This window comes from Syngnathus floridae, chromosome 20, assembly GCF_059516105.1.
Source record: "Syngnathus floridae isolate MCC-2025c chromosome 20, RoL_Sflo_1.0, whole genome shotgun sequence".
NCBI lineage: Eukaryota > Metazoa > Chordata > Actinopteri > Syngnathiformes > Syngnathidae > Syngnathus > Syngnathus floridae.
The window spans coordinates 5,981,893-6,001,745 of record NC_142432.1 but is presented as its reverse complement, the minus strand read 5'-3'; the positions used below and the strand labels follow the sequence as shown (position 1 = coordinate 6,001,745).

Here is a 19,853-nt window from a genome sequence, read left to right as displayed (position 1 = left end):
GAGGAGTGTGTTCTGTTTCGTGAGATTGCGTATCCCTAACGACGCTTAAATAGGAGGTGGACACTAGAGGCGCTCTCGAGAACCCCCCACCAGGCACGGTGCTGAGTAGTTTTGAGTTTTGTGTATCTCTCATTTTTGGACCGCCCAGTGGCTTCAAAGTTTAACATGCGGACTGGCAATTCTACTGTAAAACTATGTCCGCGTGAGTGTGAGTTATTCATGTCATGTGAGCGGGGTGTGGCAGAAGACTTTGACACGGCTATTTCAGAGCTTTTCCAGCTACAGGGAACGTCGGTGAATCAGTTCAGGTACTCGGCACCAACGAGATACGAGTCAAAGCGCGATGAATAGCAGGAGTGGTGCAGTGGTCTTCTTCGTACTCACTGTCCCATGGCGTCTGGTCATTGGAGGTAAGGTGGGACGAGACAAATATATACTTTTTTTTAATGATGTACGAATATCTCGTATTTTATAGCACACCAGAAAAAAAAAGTTCAATATGGCGTTATAATGTGATAAGTCTCGCTCGTTTAATTAAGAGGGAAACCGATGAAATTCATGATTTAAAAAAATCATACGATTCAATGTAGCATTTTTTATGGCTTGGTTTTTGACCTGTTGTCTCATATAAGCTTGTCATTATCAAGCTGGCCTCGAAACTATTTTCATTGTCATTTTTACGGTACGGTGATCCCTCGCTACTTCGCGTTTCGTTTATCGTGGCTTCATTACATCGCGGATTTCTTTTTAAAATAAAAAAAAACATTTAAAAGTCAAAATAAAACTTCTAAATCGAGGAAACATGTGTCTAACCTTTAGGACAATGTAGTATTGCTCCAAATGTTCGTTTATATTCCTTTAGAAGTCCGCTTTCGCGTATTAGCACGATCGCGAATTAGCATCTATCCGCTAACTCGTTAGCCTGCCCGGTACTTCTTGTTGGTGAACATACTTCACGGATTTCACTTATCGCAGGTGGTTTTTGGAACCAATTATCCGTGATAAACTAGGGATTACTGTACTTGATTTACTTTCAAAGTTAATAAAACCTGGAAACTGGAAATCTTTTTCTCTCTCATTGTGCCAAGTAAACAAACCGAGTAATACACATTTAATACACACTTTTGCTTTTAAATTGAATACACAAGTACTTTTTCTGCTGTATGCACACTTGCTCCATTTTTGTTCCTCTTATCTATGTTATTTGTTTATTATTTATTCATCACTCTTATTTATTCATTGTTTGTGCCTTCTTGTTTTTACTTTGTGTTGTTTACTTGTACGTATATTGTGTACTATGTCTTGTCACCGTGGGATAGTGGGAAACGTAATTTCGATCTCTTTGTGTGTCTTGACATGTGAAGAAATTGACAATAAAGCAGACTTTGACTTTTGACTTTGACTTTTACTTGAGGTCACTTCCCTGACACTCCAAGTATCAAATTCTTAGTAAGTACCTTACGAGTACAATTGCCTTTGTTCTCCCTGCCGTTGCTGTACTATGGTCTCATTTGTAAATGAATGCCAATCATCCTCCAAGGATCTTTTCTTACGGCCATACTACCCTGAGAATGCTCGAACTTGGAAGATAAGCAGGGTAAAGGTTAGTCCTCGGATGGTAGACCTCCTGGGAACACCCGGTGCTGTAATCTTGACTAAGATTTACGTTGATGCACTTGTAAATATGACACATTTGTTGTTATAAGAAACATAACTTGAGCACTTGTTATTCAATGTGGATTTCATACTTTACGAGCAAAACAATCAATGCCTAATCAGAGGCATTTCATTTAGAATCAGTTATTGAAATGAATGTCAATAACACAAAGCTATTTGAATGTTGCTCATGCTGGAAGTACTTAGAGAGCGACATGGGAGTGTTGGGAGTAAGGCGTTTGACAACAAGTGGTGGAACAGAAACAGCTGCTGGGGGGGGGGGCTTACTTGCTTACTTAGCCGTCACTGAGTTCCAGCTCAGGTGCTCGACACGGGCATGTCATCAGAAGGAATTTGGTGTGACATTGCATTGCTGACCTGATTGCGCGGACCTTTTGCAGGCAACCTGAAGTCAGTCTGGTGTCGCTGGAAGACGCCCTGCCTTTTGGAGGCCAACTTTCCCATCGGAGATGACGTGGCCATCCACTGGAAGCAGGAGTCACCAAGCAAACTCCAGGTTCATTCCTTCTACTACGAGAAAGACCAGCTGCAGGAGCAGGACCAGCACTTCAGTTGCCGCACGTCGCTGTTCAAGGAGAACATCCCCAAAGGGAACGCTTCTCTGCTGCTCATGAATGTGCTGGTTGCGGATGAAGGCACCTACATGTGCTATGTGGGAACACTCACGGGACACTGGGAGTTCTTAATCAAGCTCAACGTGGAAGGTGAGTCCACAAGCCACCTGAAGTACATCAGAGGTCGTTCAATGAATGGAATGGAAGCGAGTGGACGTTGTCCTATCATGGTGTCCCTTTGCAGCTGCGGTCACTTCAATCCGCTTCCGTCCCGACGATGAGGATCAGTTGATCTGCAGCTCGGGCGGAATCTTCCCTCGACCCGAACTGCGCTGGTCCACAGAGCCGGCGCTGCCTGACGCCCTCCGCAACAACAGCCAGGTCCAGCAAGAGACGCAGACGCAGCTTTACAACATCAACGGCTCGCTGGCGTTGGCGGGCGACGCCCACCCCGACCTGGAATACATCTGTGATGTCAGCACCAGCAACAGCAGCCAAAGAATCACGTGGAGGAAAAATAGTGAGACACTCACCCGATGGGGGGGCATTTCAATAGCCCACCGCACATGCTGACAAACTTTAAATGCCTCATTTCAGTTCTGGACATTTCCGTCGCAGAAACGAGCATCGAGTGTGCGCCCGTCTCTCACCCGAGCAGCCTCGAATGGACGTTCAACCGCAGCAACGTCATCGCCAGCAGGCTCGCCGGACACAAACTCCATATCATCGGCGATTGGAAGGAGCACGTGAAGGGCGTGTCCGAGGCGGGCGCCCTCAACCTGTACCACCTGAGCGCTAACCAGAGCGGCACATACACGTGCACACTCAGCAACAACACACAGACGCGCGTTCAAGACATCCTGCTGACCGTGACGGGGACGGAGGACGGTGAGTTCCTGCCGAGATACCTTGCAGCAGCCACAAAAACATGGTTCCTCTGAGCTTCTGAAAACGGAACCTACCAAAACATCTCACCCGTTCTGTTACAGTGCACCCCAACGCGGCCGGCATCACGTCGGGCGTGCTTGGAGCGATCTTATTCGTCGTGGCTGCAGTGGGCGCTATCTACTTGTTCACCAGGCGAAGACCAAACAGATTGTGGTGCTGCAACCGAGATGGAGCTCCTGTGGCATCGTCACCGAATGAAGTTGTGACATTAACAGCGATGAAATCTTAGATGTCAGTGCGATTGAACGTTCACAAAGTTTTTGACTTTTCAGAATATTTCACTGTCAGTCATGATGAAGGCGGCAAGAGTAGATGAATGAAGAACAAGAGAAAGAACCTTCTCTGAGAGTAAAGGCTAGTCATCCAACGGAACCTTTAGCCCAAGAGCTGGAAAAAGAACAAACGACGAGGATGAGACTTTTGACGACAAGCGAGGTACATCCTGGACTGGTCGCCAAACAGCAGTTTCTGCTCACCCGTGAGCTGGAAGCAAGCCCCAATGACTTTTGGAGGTGAGCTGGAGCAGTGTTTCCCAACCACTGTGCATGCATGGCTAATTGAAGTGACGCTCTGACGGCCGTGATGCGTTTGGGGGCTGATGGAAATAAGAGCATCCTTGACTGTGATAGCCACTCGGCTGCTACCAGAACAGTAGTGCGTCTTTAAAAGTGACTTTGTTCTTATTGTCGCAATATTTATAGAGCTAGTCTAAAACATAAAACAAAGTCATGTTGATTCTTTTGCATTTTAATCACAATCACTTTCAATACCGTAATTTCCGGACTATAAGTCGCGTTTTTTTCCATAGTTTGGGTGGGGGGGCGACTTATACTCAGGAGCGACTTATATATGTTTTTTTTCACAAATTTTTACTTGATCATTAAGACATCACTTACTTACAAGTATAGTTGACCACTTCCCATGTTATTTTTAGTATAGTTGATCACTTCACATGCTTTTATATCTTTATCTTGAACATATTCAAAACATAAAAAATAGAGAAAACATCAAATAAAGCAATTCACACTTTAAAGCACCATATCCAAGTCCACTGTCTGCTGTATGTACACTTGCTCCATTTTTGCTCCTCTTATATTTATTATTATTATTATTTATTATTATTTGTTGATTTATCATTTATTCAACGCTCTTATTTATTCATTGTTTGTGCCTTCTTGGTTTTTTTTGTGTTGCTTGTATGCATATGTGTGCTATCTCACCAAGGGATAGTGGGAACGTAATTTCAATCTCTTTGTGTCTTAGTATATTAAAAAAAATAAAAAATCGACGATAAAGCAGAGAAAAGCAAGTGATGTCTACTAAAGTTGCATATTGAACCGGACACGCACTAGAACACAGGTGTCAAACTCAAGGCCTGGGGGCCATATCTGGCCCCCCACATCATTTTATGTGGCCCGCGAAGACAAATTGTGCTTCAAACTCGTGTCATTACTAGAATTGTAAAATGTTTTCACTTTTAATAATGTATATTTTTTTAAATATTTGACCTGTTTTTACTTGTCTGATTTGAAAACGAGTTGTTTGTCAATTTGTTTTGTAGCTTTTACTGTATATAATATAAGGCGCTCATACATTTATTTGGGTTGACAGTTATAATGGCCCTCCGAAAGACGTATCACGTAGGGGTGTACTCACTTTTGCAATTTGACTGATTTTGAAAGGACAGTAAAAATATTGCCAAAAATCTGAGGAGTGTGTTCAGTTTTGTGAGATTGCGTATCCCTAACGACGATTAATTAGGAGGGAGACACCAGGAGGGCTCTCGAGGACCGCCCCACCAGGCACGGTGCTGAGCAGTTTTGAGTTTTGTGTATCTCTCATTTTTGGACCGCCCAGTGGCTTCAAAGTATAAAATGCGGACTGGCAATTCTGCTGTAAAACAAAGTCCACATGAGTGTGAACACAAACTGAGGTATTCACGTCATGAGAGCGGGGGTGTGGCAGAAGAATGAAACGCTCGTATTTTTAGAGCTCTTATCCAGCCACGGGGAATGCTGGTGGACCAGTTCGGGTACTCGGCAACAATGAGAAAAGCGCGATGATGAAGAGCAGCGGCACTGCTGCGGTGGGCTTTTTGGTGGTCACTGTCCTATGGCGTCTGGTCATTGGAGGTAAGGTGGGACGAGACAAATATATACTTTTTTGATGATGTACGAACATCTCATATTTTATGCCACACCAGAAAAAAAATTCCAATATGAGGTTATAATGTGATAAGTCTCACTCTTTTAATTAATAGGGAAACCGATGAAATTCATGATAAAAAAAATATCATACGATTCAATGTAGCATTTTTTTATGGCTTTGTTTTTGACCTGTTGTCTCAGACCATATGAGGTTGTCATTATCGAGCTGGCCTCGAAGTTATTTTCAGTTTCATTTTTACACTAATTGATTAACTTTCAAAGTTAATAAAACTTGGAAACCTTTTTTCTCTCATTGTGCTGTGCTTGAGCATTTGTTATTCAATGTGGATTTGATACTTCACGAGCAAAACAATCAACGCTTATTCAGTGGCATTTTATTTAGAATCAGATATTGAAATGATTGTCAATAACACAAAGCTATTTGAATGTTGCTCATGCTGAAAGTACTTAGAGAGCGACATGGGAGTGTTGGGACTAAGGCGTTTGAGAACAAGTGGTGGAACGGAAACAGCTGTTGTGGGGTGTGGGGGGGCTTCCCTCACGGAGCATCTCGGTGAATATTATGTTTGCTTACTTCGCCGTCACTGAGTTCCAGCTCAGGTGCTCGACACGGGCATGTCATCAGAAGGAATTTGATCTCTCAATGGTGTGAAACTGCATTGCTGACCTGATTGCGTGGATGTTTTGCAGGCAACCGTGACATCTGGTGTCGCTGGAAGACGCCCTGCCTTTTGGAGGCCAACTTTCCCATCGGAGATGACGTGGTCATCCACTGGAAGCGGGAGTCACCAAGCAAACTCCAGGTTCATTCCTTCTACTATGAGAAAGACCAGCTGCAGGAGCAGGACCAGCACTTCAGGGGCCGCACGTCGCTGTTCAAGGAGAACATCCCCAAAGGGAACGCTTCTCTGCTGCTCACCAATGTGCTGGTTGCAGATGAAGGCACCTACATGTGCTATGTGGGAACACTCACGGGACAGTGGAGGTCCTTCATCAAGCTCAACGTGGAAGGTGAGTCCACAAGCCACCTGAAGTACATCAGAGGTCGTTCAATGAATGGAATGGAAGCGAGTGGACGTTATCCTATCATGGCGTCCCTTTGCAGCTGCGGTCACTTCAATCCACTTCCGTCTCGACGATGAGGATCAGCTGATCTGTAGCTCGGGCGGAATCGTCCCTCAACCCGAACTGCGCTGGTCCACAGAGCCGGCGCTGCCTGACGCTCTCCGCAACAGCAGCCAGGTCCAGCAAGAGAAGCAGACGCAGCTTTACAACATCAACGGCTCGCTGGCGTTGGCGGGCGACGCCCACCCCGACCTGGAATACATCTGTGATGTCAGCACCACCAACAGCAGCCGAAGAATCACGTGGAGGAAAACAAGTGAGACACTCACCCGGTGGGGGGGCATTTCAATTGCCCACCGCACATGCTGAGAAACTTTAAATGCCTCCTTCCAGCTCTGGACATTTCCATCGCAGAAACGAGCATCGAGTGTGCACCCGTCTCTCACCCGAGCAGCCTTGAATGGACGTTCAACCGCAGCAACGTCATCGTCAATAGGTCCGCCGGACACAAACTCCATATCGTCAGCGACTGGAAGGAGCACGTGAAGGACGTGTCTGAGGCGGGCGCCCTCAACCTGTCCCACCTGAGCGCTAAGCAGAGCGGCACATACACGTGCACGCTCAGCAACAACACAGAGACGCGCGTTCAAGACATCCTGCTGACCGTGACGGGGACGGAGGACGGTGAGCTCCTGCCGAGATACTGACACCTTGCAGCACCCACAAAAACATGGTTCCTCTGAGCTTCTGAAAACGGAACCGACCAAAACATCTCACCTGTTCTGTTACAGTGAGCCCCAAAGCGGTCGGCATCACGTTGGGTGTGCTTGGAACGATCGGAGTGGGTATCTACTGCAGATGTAGGTGCTGCTCCCGACAAGTATTTTTTGGGATATCACGGTCATGAGGATAGAACTTTGATGTCTATTGTATGCAAATGTATATGCTAATGAGTTTGGCGCCAGTCGAGACGGCGCCATCTTTGGCTGGCGCCATTTTGGCTTGCTGGCGCCATTTTGGATGGGGACATGTATGGGCACGTATGGGACCTGTATTATAGCAGCCGGATGTTGGTGTATCTAATTTGACATTCAACGAATGTTGGTGTATCTAATTTGACAATCAATAGTTAGTGCGGTCCGTTCAGTAGTTTGAGTTTACGTTTTACTATTCTGTGTTACTTCCGTTGTGTTTTGTAAAAAATAAATATAATAATAACCAGTGGAGTCCGATTTTCTAACAAACATTGATGAAATAGATTTGCAAGCATTTTTGTGAAACGGTTACAAACCAAAGAAATGATACATCTGAGCTAGATTTGCTATCAAGCAATGCGTCCAGGGGTCAAGGGGGGAGTTTCGTTGAAAAAAAGGCATCTGAAGGAGATAGGCAAGGTGTTGCCGCACCTAATTTGACGTACAATAGCTTGTGGCTACTATCGTAGCCGTCTCCGATAGTTGAGTCAGGAGAGTCAACATTTATTGGCTCCGAGTTGTCTATGTGTAACTTTGTTGAAAGAGGCATCTGAAGGAGAAAGGCAAGTTGTTGGTACACCTAATTTAACATACAATAGTTTGAGCCGAGGTCGAGTCATTAAAGCGCCGTCACAATCATTAGCTATAGCAGTGTTCTCGCGGCACGTGACCCCATAGGCGTGGTCTTTTCAATTTTAATCACCATCACTTTCAATAGTTTATTCCTGTCTAAAACCTTTTTTTTTTTTAAAAACGCACTTTTATATTAAAAAAAGTAAAAACAGGACGTTTTTTTTATTCAATTCACTCTCTATTTATATGCATATATAGGACATTTAAAATGTCTTTTATTGTAATATACTAATATACGTGACAGATTTTTGTTGGTGGTGTGCCTCAAGCTTTTCTCCAATGAAAAAGTATGCGGTGGATAAAAACATGTTGGGAAACACTCAGCTGGAGCAAGGCGCTGACAGGTAAAAAGTCTGCTACACATCACAGATAAAATGACCAAAATGTGACGTTGAAGCCCTACTGACTCATTTGTTGCCTTCAAAGAAATGAAAGCCTGGACTGTATTTCAATAATCATTTACTGGAAAGCAATTAACTGCTTAAGATTTGTTAAAGGTCCATTCGAAAGAAAGGTAATGGCCTTGTTTGGCAGCCGGCTCCGACGTCGCCATCAACTCGCCCACTGGTGAACGCAAGGCGGCGCTAACATCAACATCATGTCCGGTCTGCCTGAACTCATGTGTGTGTGTGTGTGTGTGAGTGTGTGTGTGTGTGCGCGTGTGCGCGCGTGTGTGTGTGTGTGTGTGTGCGCGTGTGCGTGTGCGTGTGTGTGTCTTTGTGCAGCCAATCGGAGCACCTCGCTGCAGACGTCATACTGGTGGATCGTTGACCTGGTAGTGGTGTTGAGAGCCCTGGTACTGGCAGCCATGTTTGTTTACCTGAAGATGCCAGGTGAGGCCACGGCAACCCTCGAACATGTGTGTGTGCATCTATGTGTGATGCTCATAATGTGTGTGTGTGTGTCTTAGGAAAAGCAACGAAATCTTCATCACGTGACCCTGAGGAGGAGACCGAGCTGAACTCGGTCAAAGGTACAAGAGTAGAGGATAAAAATACTTACGTATGAGCACTAGGTGGCGCCATTGTGTTGTCCAGCAATAACAACCCTGAAAAGACACGGGAAAAATAAGTTGCTGTTTTCATACATAAAGTATGTCTCGTTTTTCCATCAATGACCATCGAATTTAAATTAGTACAAAAATATCAAGGAAAATTTTCATATGTTTGAGAAACAATTCCCCCGAGTAATTCAAATGAGTGCAATATAGTATTCCAATTAAACATTTCTGTAAATATATTAAAGTAAAATTGATATCAATTAGGAAAATACAAATAAATGTACTTGCCATCGAGTACAAAATCATTTTGATCTATTTTATATGACTATTTCTTTCAATTATATACCTATTGGGATTAAATATAGTTGCATAAAATAACACTGAATGTACATTATCCCTTGGATTTTCAGGCGTAGAGGGTGAAAGTGAGAAGAGCAACCAACTCCCTGCCAGAGGCAACAACGGACAGACTGGACCCTCGTGACCCCCGACCCCACCCCTCCACACACTGAACTATGTTTCTATTGTAAAGACATTTTATATGAAGTGATGTCTACTAAAGTGGCATATTGAACCGGACACGCACTAGAACCTTTACAGGTGAACTTCCCTAGACCTTCTGCAAACCTTTGAATGCACTTGTCTGGGGGAAAACGCACCACGGTGCGATATTCCGAGGAAATTGAAGGGAAAAGTGGGCGAGCATGTCTTCAGAACTAAACCCTGTTGCGCAACTGTGTGTGTGTGTGGGGGGGGGGCGTGACTTATCACGTAGCCGTGTACTCACTTTTGCAATATGAAAATTAATGGCTGCGTGTTGACTGATTTTGAAAGGACAGTAAAAATATTGCCAAAAATCTGAGGAGTGTGTTCTGTTTTGTGAGATTGCGTATCCCTAACGACGCTTAAATAGGAGGGAGACACTAGGGGCGCTCTCGAGAACCCCCCACCAGGCACGGTGCTGAGTAGTTTTGAGTTTTGTGTATCTCTCATTTTTGGACCGCCCAGTGAATTCAAAGTTTAACATGCGGACTGGCAATTCTACTGTAAAACAATGTCCGCGTGAGTGTGACAACGCAAACTCTGACCGGGGGTGTGGCAGAAGACTTTGACAAGCCTATTTAAGAGATCTTATCCAGCCCCGGGAATGCTGGTGGACCAGTCCGGATACTCGGCACCAATGAGAAAAGCGCAAAGATGAAGAGCAGCGGCACTGCTGCGGTGGGCTTTTTGGTGGTCATTGTCCTATGGCGTCTGGCCATTGGAGGTAAGGTGGAACGAGACAAACATAGTTTTTTATGATGCACGTATATCTTGTATTTTATGCCAAACGAGAAAAAAAAAAGTTCAACATGGCGTTATAATGTGATAAGTCTCACTCGTGTAATTACCCGTTATAGGGAAATTCATGAAAAATATACGATTCAATGTAGCATTTTTTTTTGGGCTTGTTTTTTGACCTGTTGTCTTAGACCATATGAGGTTTTCATTATCGAGCTGGCCCCGAGCTGGCGAAAGTTTCATACTTTCGCTTTCAAATTGAGTACACAAGTACTTTTACTTGAGGTCACTTCCCTGACGCCCCAAGTATCTAATTCTTAGTAAGTATCTTACGAGTACAAGTGCCTTTGTTTTTCCCTACATAACTTGAGCACTTGTTATTCAACGTGGATTTGATACTTTACGAGCAAAACAATCAATGCCTATTCAGTGGCATTTCATTTAGAATCAGATCTTGAAATGAATGTCAATAACACTGTCACGGTCGGGTGGAGCATGGAGCAGGACGACCAAGTGCAGCTTGGACCAGGGTTTATTGGTGAACTCAAAAAAGGCAAATTGACACGACGTAACCACAATAACATGGATGACTGACCGGGACGTGAAACCAGACGACATCAGGACATGGCGACAGCAAGACCGGACGACAACAGGAACCAAAAAAGACCTCATGACAGGAACACACAGCGTAAATCCAACACCGAACAACCACAACCAATGATCCGACAGGGAGTGAGGGGCAGACAGGACTTATATACACGACAGGTAACGAGAGGCAGGTGGGAATAATCATACTGATCATGGGCACACAGGAGGGGAGGGGCGAGCACACAGACAGAAACCAAGACAACAGACACATAGTGGAGCAGTTGGGGACGAGACGTGACAAACACAAAGCTATTTGAATGTTGCACACGCTGAAAGTACTTAGAGAGCGACATGGGAGTGTTGGGAGCAAGGCGTTTGAGAACAAGTGGTGGAACAGAAACAGCTGCTGGGGAGGGGGGGGGACTTACTTGCCTACTGAGCCGTCACTGAGTTCCAGCTCAGGTGCTCGACACGGGCATGTCATCAGAAGGAATTTGGTGTGACATTGCATTGCTGACCTGATTGCACGGACCTTTTGCAGGCAACCTGACGTTAGTCTGGTGTCGCTGGAAGACGCCCTGCCTTTTGGAGGCCAACTTTCCCATCGGAGAGGATGTGGTCATCCACTGGAAGCAGGACTCACCAAGCAAACTCCAGGTTCATTCCTTCTACGACGAGAAAGACCAGCTGCAGAAGCAGGACCAGCACTTCAGGAGCCGCACGTCGCTGTTCAAGGAGAACATCCCCAAAGGGAACGCTTCTCTGCTGCTCATGAATGTGCTGGTTGCGGATGAAGGCATCTACATGTGCTATGTGGGAACACTCACGGGACACTGGGAGTTCTTCCTCAAGCTCAACGTGGAAGGTGAGTCCACAAGCCACCTGAAGTACATCAGAGGTCGTTCAATGAATGGAATGGAAGCGAGTGGACGTTGTCCTATCATGGTGTCCCTTTGCAGCTGCGGTCACTTCAATCCGCTTCCGTCCCGACGATGAGGATCAGTTGATCTGCAGCTCGGGCGGAATCTTCCCTCGACCCGAACTGCGCTGGTCCACAGAGCCGGCGCTGCCTGACGCCCTCCGCAACAGCAGCCAGGTCCAGCAAGAGACGCAGACGCAGCTTTACAACATCGACGGCTCGCTGGCGTTGGCGGGCGACGCCCACCCCGACCTGGAATACATCTGTGATGTCAGCACCACCAACAGCAGCCGAAGAATCACGTGGAGGAAAACAAGTGAGACACTCACCCGGTGGGGGGGGGGCATTTCAATTGCCCACCGCACATGCTGACAAACTTTAAATGCCTCCTTCCAGTTCTGGACATTTCCGTCGCAGAAACGAGCATCGAGTGTGCCCCCGTCTCTCACCCGAGCAGCCTCGAATGGACGTTCAACCGCAGCAACGTCATCGCCAATAGGTCCGCCGGACACAAACTCCATATGGTCAGCGACTGGAAGGAGCACGTGAAGGGCGTGTCCGAGGCGGGCACCCTCAACCTGTCCCACCTGAGCGCTAAGCAGAGCGGCACATACACGTGCACGCTCAGCAACAACACAGAGACGCGCGTTCAAGACATCCTGCTGACCGTGACGGGGACGGAGGACGGTGAGTTCCTGCCGAGATACTGACACCTTGCAGCACCCACAAAAACATGGTTCCTCTGAGCTTCTGAAAACGGAACCTACCAAAACATCTCACCCGTTCTGTTACAGTGCGCTCCAACGCGGCCGGCATCACGTTGGGCGTCATGTTGATGTCAAAGTCATGTTGATTCTTTTGGATTTTAATCACCATCACTTTCAATAGTTTATTCCTGTCTAAAACCTTTTTAAAAAACCTGCACTTTTATATTTTACTGTATTTCAATAATCATTTACTAGACTGCAATTAACTGCTTAAGATATGTTAAAGGTCCTGCTCCGACGTCGCCATCAACTCGCCCACTGGTGAACGCAAGGCGGCGCTAACATCAACATCATGTCCGGTCTGCCTGAACTCGTGTGTGAGTGTGTGTGTGTCTTTGTACAGCCAATCGGAGCACCTCGCTGCAGACGTCATACTGGTGGATCGTCGGCCTGGTAGTGGCGTTGACAGTCCTGGTACCGGCAGCCATGTTGGTTTACCTGAAGATGCGAGGTGAGGCCACGGCAACCCTCGAGCATGTGTGTGTGTGCATCTATGTGTGATGCTCACGATGTGTGTGTGTCTTAGGAAAAGCAGCAAAATCTTCATCACGTGACCCTGAGGAGGAGACCGAGCTGAACTCAGTCAAAGGTACCATAGTAGAGGATAGAAATACTCACTTATGAGCACTAAGTGGCGCCATTGTGTTGTCCAGCAATGACAACCCTGAAAAGACACGGGAAAAATAAGCTGCTGTTTTTCGTATTCCAATTAAACATTTCTGTAAATATATTAAAGTAAAATTTATATCAATTAGGGAAATACAAATAAATATACTTTCCATCGAGTACAAAATCATTTTGATGTATCACAACTGTGCCTTTCTGTGACTCTTCCAGTCTCGCCGCAACATGCCGATGACATTGGCCATTTGGTTTGGAATGTCATCAGCAGGTTGCAACACAGAGACTGGAAGAAGTGGACTAACTTCCTTGGTAGCTTAGGGTCAGAAACAAACCTTATGAATTTGGGCGAATCTCTCCGAGAGAGAGAGAGAGAGAGAGAGAGAGAGAGAGAGAGAGAGAGAGAGAGAGAGAGAGAGAGAGAGAGAGAGAGAGGGAGGGGGAGAGAGGGAGGGAGAGAGAGAGAGGGAGAGAGAGAGAGGGAGAGAGGGAGAACGCAATTCAGATATGGAATGTAGCCCGACGAGAATGTTTTGCTGACGTCCCGCCTGCAAATTCCCAAAGCGTGATCACGTTCAGAGCGTCAACATGGACATTCAGCAACAGATTCTTCAACTCTTGTCGTCATAACCCCCCAGCGAGGGAACCGCATAGGTCAACATCTGCCTGGGGGACATTGAAGGGAAAGGTGGGCGAGCATGTCTTCAGAACTAAACCCTGTTGCGCATCTGTGTGTGTGTGGAGGGGGGGGGGGGAGTGGGTGTGTGGGGGTGCTCTCCATGGATCACCACTTTACCGTGGTGGAGAGCCTTGCGTGTTCCGATGAACCGGAGAGCGATGCCGTCTGGAGTCTCGGCTCCTGGTAGGTTCAACCATGGCGGTGAGGTCGAAGGAGAGGTTCCAGACAAAGTGCGATCCAAAGACCTCAACGGTGGGAGTGGCGGAGGATGACACTGAGTCACAACGGCACTGAAGGCGGATGAAGGCTGCAACAGAGGGTGGTTTTCAATTGTCATGGACTCCATGCCATTGGATCCTGGCCCCTTTCTGCCAAGGACCCTGTGGTGGCTGCAGGCGCATCAGTCTCCCCACGCTAAAAGACGTCACGCGCAGAGAACCGCCCCATGCATCTCTCATTTTTGGACCGCCCAGTTGCTTCAAAGTTTAACATGCAGATTGGCAATGCTGCTGTAAAACAATGTCCGCTTGAGTGTGACAATGCGGGGGTGTGGCCAGCCCTTGCCTCTTCTATTTTGAGAGATCTTGCCAGTGTAGAATGCTGCCGGTGAGAAAAGCGCCATGATGAAGAGCAGCGGGACTGCTGCGGTGGGCTTTTTGGTGGTCACTGTCCTATGGCGTCTGGTCATTGGAGGTAAGGTGGGACGAGACAAATGTAGACATGTAATGTGAGCGGGTGTGTGTGTGTGTGTGTGTGTGTGTGTGTGTGTGTGTGTGTGTGTGTGTGTGTGCGTGTGTGTGTGTCTTAGGAAAAGCAACAGAATCTTCATCACGTGACCCTGAGGAGGAGACCAAGCTGAACTCAGTCAAAGGTACAATAGTAGAGGATAGAAATACTCACTTATGAGCACTAAGTGGCGCCATTGTGTGATGCTCACAAAATGTGTGTGTGTGTGTGTGTGTGCGTGTGCGTGTGCGTGCGTGTGTGTGTGTGTGTGTGTGTCTTAGGAAAAGCAACAGAATCTTCATCACGTGACCCTGAGGAGGAGAACGAGCTGAACTCGGTCATAGGTACAAGAGTAGAGGATGAAAATACTCACTTATGAGCACTAAGCAGCGCCATTGCGTTGTCCAGCAATGACAACCCTGAAAAGACACGGGAAAAATAAGTTGCTGTTTTCATCTTTTTTGTAAAGTATGTCTCGTTGTTCCATCAATGACCATCGAATTTAAATTAGTACAAAAATATCAAGGAAAAATTTCATATGTTTGAGGAACAAGTAATTCAAATGAGTGCAATATAGTATTCCAATTAAACATTTCTGTAAATATATTAAAGTAAAATTGATATCAATTAGGAAAATACAAATACATGTACTTGCCATCGAGTACAAAATCATTTTGATCTATTTTACATGACTATTTCTTTCAATTGGATATCTATTGGGACTAAATTTAATTGCATAAAATAACATTGCATTATCCTTTGGATTTTCAGGCGTCAAGGGTGAAAGTGAGAAGAGCAACCAACTTCCTGCCAGAGGCAACAACGGACAGACTGGACCCTCGGGACCCCCGACCCCACCCCTCCACACACTGAACTATGTTTCTATTGTAAAGACATGTTGTATGAAGTGATGTCCACTACCTCAATGACCTCTATGAACCCTTCCATTCCGGATTCCGCCCACTTCACAGCGCCGAAGCAGCTCTTGTTAAAGTCACCAAAGATCTCCTCATTTCTGCAGACTCTGGTGCCCTCAATATCCTACTACTTCTTGACTTTAGCGCAGCCTTTACACTGTGAACCATTCCATCCTCCTTCAAAGGCTGCGCCAACTAGGTGTTGAGGGCACTGCGCTCGACTGGCTCGCCAACAGAAACCAGTTCATCTCTCTCTCCGACCACACATCCATCCTCTCCCCAGTTACACAGGGGGTCCCCCAAGGCTCAGTTCTTGGCCCCCTCCTATTCATCTGTTACCTCTGTAATGTCATCCGCAAACTCAATCTAGACTTCCACTGCTACGCCGATGACACGGAGATCTATATCCGCACCGCACCAACCCAAAACCCTCCCCTCGCCCACTTTGAAACCTGCATCTCTACAATAAAAACATGGCTGACCCACAACTTTCTCAAACTTAACAGTGACAAAACAGAGCTCCTCCTCATAGGCACTAAATCCTCCCTTAATAAAACTGGATCCATCACACTCACCATTGACTCCTCAAACATCACTCCCTCCCCTCTGGCACGCAATCTTGGCGTTATTTTTGACCCTACGCTGTCCTTCCACCCTCATGCTAGCTCAGTTGTTAAGACCTCCTACTTCCACCTCCGACGCATCGCCAAAATCCGGCACTGCCTCTCTCTCCCTGCCGCTGAATCCCTCATCCACGCCTTCATCTCATCCCGGCTTGACTACTGCAACTCCCTTCTCGCTGGAATCACTGCTCACTCACTCCACAGATTTCAACTAGTCCAAAACTCTGCTGCCCGCCTCCTTACCCACACCCGGTCCTGTGAACACATCACTCCTGTTCTCCACTCTCTTCACTGGCTCCCCATTAAGGACCGTATCATCTTCAAGATACTCCTCCTCACCTTCAAAGCCCTTCACCACCTGGCTCCCACTTACCTATCCGACCTCCTTGTCCCCTACTGCCCCAACCGTTCCCTCCGATCCTCCAATACTTCACGTCTGACAGTCCCAAAATCTAAACTCAAATCCTTCGGTGACGGAGCGTTCTCCTGCACATCACCCCGACTCTGGAACTCTCTCCCTCAGTCTGTCTGTGACTCACCCACACTCCCCATATTTAAGTCCCGTCTAAAAACGTACCTCTTCTCTCAAGCCTATGACCTCCCCTTCCCATAACTGGTTTCCTCTTCTTAATTATATAAATATTTTCCCCGTCCCCCTCCCCTCCTGTGTGTCTTTGCCTTGTTCCCTGTAAGCGTCTTTGGGTTTTTGAAAAGCGCTATACAAATTTTATTATTATTATTATTATTATTATTACTAAAGTTGCATATTGAACCGGACACGCACTAGAACCTTTACAGGTGAACTCCCCTAGACCTGTTGCAAACCTTTGAATGCACTTGTCTGGGGGAAAGCATGCCATGGCGCGATATTCCGAGGAAATTGAGAAGAAAGGTGGGTGAGCATGTCTCCAGAACTAAACCCTGTTGCGCAACTATGTGTGTGTGTGGGGGTGGGTGGGTGCTCTCCATGGATCACCACTTTACCGTGGTGGAGAGCCTTGCGTGTTCCGATGAACCGGAGAGCGATGCCGTCTGGAGTCTCGGCTCCTGGTAGGTTCAACCATGGCGGTGAGGTCGAAGGAGAGGTTCCAGACAAAGTGCGATCCAAAGACCTCAACGGTGGGAGTGGCGGAGGATGACACTGTGAGTCACAACGGCACTGAAGGCGGATGAAGGCTGCAACAGAGGGTGGTTTTCAATTGTCATGGACTCCATGCCATTGGATCCTGGCCCCTTTCTGCCAAGGACCCTGTGGTGGCTGCAGGCGCATCAGTCTCCCCACGCTAAAAGACGTCACGCGCAGGCGTCCTCCTGAAGGGAACCTATTCCATTTTACATCCTGGACAACAAAGTCCTGTGGCGATCAGGAAGTGGTAACGGGGGCAGGACAGTGAGGTCTGGCAGCCCCTAGCCACAACCTGGCACACAGGCGGTGGGTGTTAGATTCAGTCGTTAAGTTCTTGGACTGAGGCAGAAGAGCTTCTCGGCAGCTGCACCCATGACTGAGTAGCCCTATTCAGGATCCACTCTGCTCACCCCATTAGGGGAGGGGGTTAGAAAAGGTACCCTAAACATAGCCTGCCTCACAAAATCCTGTTTGGAATACCGCATCCAGAGGGATCACCACCACACGGTCAGAAACAAAAACATGTACACATTGGAGCCTGGAACGTGCGGAACCTAACGGACAACCAAGCCAGCGATCGACCTGAAAGGCGAACTGCCATCATCTCCAGAGAGCTAAGGAAGTTCCAGATCGACATCGCAGCACTCTCCGAGACCCGACTGGCAGATGAAGGGCAGCTGAAGGAGGAAAAAGGTGGATATACTTTCTTTTGGAAAGGAAAGCCTGCAACTGAGCCAAGAATCCACGGTGTGGGTTTTGCTATCAAGAACCGCCTCATCAACCACCTCCATGAACTCCCTGTGGGCATTAACGAGCGCCTAATGACCATGCGCCTGATGCTTGTCAACAATCAGATGGCCACGGTCATTAGTGCCTTTGCACCAACACTTGATGCACAGGACGAAGTGAAGGAGGCCTTCTACGCTGACCTAGACAAAGTCCTATCGGAAGTCCCCAAGGAGGATAAGCTAATCCTGCGTGGAGACTTCAACGCCAGAGTGGGACGAAACCACCACCTATGGAGGGGTACGCTGGGGAGAGAAGGGGTTGGAAACACAAACTCTAATGGCACATTACTACCAACCAAGTGCTCAGAACACAACCTGGTCATGACCAACACACTTTTCCGTCCAAAAAACAAGTTCAAAACATCTTGGATGCATCCTCGCTCCAAACTGTGGCATCTCATCGACTATGTCGTTGTCCGCTCTAAAGACCGCCGCGATGTCTTAAACACCAGAGCGATGACCAGTGCAGACGACTGCTGGACCGACCATCGCCTCATTCGCTCCATCATGTCCATCCGCCTAATGCGGAAAAAACGGATGCAGAAAAAACAGTGCCGGCCAAGAATTAACATCGAGTTGCTGAATGACACCGCCTCCTAACAACAGCTGCAGGAGGCTCTTAGTGCAGCGCTGCCCAACCACTACCCAGAGGATATTGAAACACACTGGCGCACACTTTCGACGACCATAATGAACACCTGCAAAAAAATCCTCAGTCACAAAAAGCGGACGCATCAAGACTGGTTTGATGAGAATGACACTGAGATCCAGCAGCTAAGTAACAACAAGCGGCAAGCTTTCATCACCTGGCCAAATGACATCCACTGCAAGGTGAAAAGAGTAGCCCATGCCAAAGCGAAGGCAGCCGTCCAAACACAGGTGAGGAAACTGAAGAACCAATGGTGGACAAAGAAGGCTCTGGAGATCGAGCAGCTTGCTGACTCCGGAGACACGAGAGGCTTCTTTGATGCCACAAGAGCGGTGTATGGTCCTAGCCACCACTGCCTAACCCCCCTTCGCTCTAAGGATGGCCTGCTGCTGAAGGACAAGGAGGCAATTACAAACAGGTGGAAAGAACACTACGAGGACCTCTTAAACAGGGACACTATACCTGAGATGGAGGCTCTTGATCAACTACCACAACAGCCCACAGCTGAAAGCATGGGAGAGCCACCCAGCCTGAACGAGTTGCAGGATGCCATTAGGAAGATGAGGAACAACAAGGCTGCTGGGCCCGATGAAATTCCAGCAGAGGTCTTGAAGAAAGGCGGACCTGACCTTCTCAAGCACATCCATGCCCTGCTTCTTAAGATCTGGGGAGAAGAGGAAATCCCTGCGCAGCTCAGAGATGCCTTAATCGTCTCCGTATTCAAGAAAGGAGACAAGGCAGACTGCGGGAATTACCGTGGTATTTCTCTCCTCTCCACCATAGGGAAAACCCTCGCTCGGGTTCTGGCCAACAGACTCACCCACCTGTCAGAAAGCATCCTTCCTGAGTCTCCGAGTGGATTTAGCCCAAGTAGAGGCACCACAGATATGGTTTTCATTGCTCGACAACTGCAAGAAAAATGCCGGGAACAAAATCAACCACTATACATGGCCTTCATAGACCTCACCAAGGCCTTCGATTCAGTTAGCCGTCAGGCCCTTTGGCTGGTTCTATCCAAGATTGGCTGCCCAGACAAATACATCAGAGTACTGAGACTACTGCATGATAACATGTCAGCCACAGTGCTCAGCGGCAGTGGAGACGAGACGGAACCCTTCAGGGTTGACACAGGTGTCAAACAGGGATGCGT

At 47.3% G+C, this 19,853-nt stretch overlaps 2 protein-coding genes across 2 annotated transcripts; both read left to right on the top strand.

Moving 5' to 3' along the window:
* Window positions 1-136: 136 nt before the first annotated feature.
* LOC148380963 (uncharacterized) lies at window positions 137-9,788 on the top strand. Its single transcript, XM_088364162.1, has 12 exons — window positions 137-410; window positions 2,058-2,381; window positions 2,476-2,751; window positions 2,829-3,119; window positions 3,221-3,393; window positions 5,170-5,311; window positions 6,038-6,358; window positions 6,453-6,728; window positions 6,806-7,096; window positions 8,745-8,852; window positions 8,930-8,992; window positions 9,430-9,788. Exons 1-12 carry the CDS (start codon window positions 344-346, stop codon window positions 9,501-9,503), a joined length of 2,406 nt encoding a protein of 801 aa, XP_088220288.1. The 5' UTR covers window positions 137-343; the 3' UTR covers window positions 9,504-9,788.
* A 711-nt stretch (window positions 9,789-10,499) lies between these two features.
* Window positions 10,500-15,816, top strand: LOC148380962 (uncharacterized). Its single transcript, XM_088364185.1, has 9 exons — window positions 10,500-11,350; window positions 11,430-11,753; window positions 11,848-12,123; window positions 12,204-12,494; window positions 12,918-13,025; window positions 13,101-13,163; window positions 14,683-14,745; window positions 14,882-14,944; window positions 15,372-15,816. The coding sequence occupies exons 1-9, from the start codon at window positions 11,206-11,208 to the stop codon at window positions 15,509-15,511; spliced, it is 1,473 nt and encodes a 490-aa protein (XP_088220311.1). The 5' UTR covers window positions 10,500-11,205; the 3' UTR covers window positions 15,512-15,816.
* Window positions 15,817-19,853: the final 4,037 nt, after the last annotated feature.

Coding starts and splice junctions, on each gene's coding strand:
- LOC148380963 (XM_088364162.1), top strand. CDS start 344: ATGAATAGCAGGAGTGGTGCAGTGGTCTTCTTCGTACTCACTGTCCCA. Junction 2,752..2,828: donor AATCACGTGGAGGAAAAATA/GTGAGACACTCA, acceptor GCCTCATTTCAG/TTCTGGACATTTCCGTCGCA. Junction 6,359..6,452: donor CATCAAGCTCAACGTGGAAG/GTGAGTCCACAA, acceptor GTCCCTTTGCAG/CTGCGGTCACTTCAATCCAC.
- LOC148380962 (XM_088364185.1), top strand. CDS start 11,206: ATGTTGCACACGCTGAAAGTACTTAGAGAGCGACATGGGAGTGTTGGG. Junction 12,124..12,203: donor AATCACGTGGAGGAAAACAA/GTGAGACACTCA, acceptor GCCTCCTTCCAG/TTCTGGACATTTCCGTCGCA. Junction 13,026..13,100: donor GGTTTACCTGAAGATGCGAG/GTGAGGCCACGG, acceptor TGTGTGTCTTAG/GAAAAGCAGCAAAATCTTCA.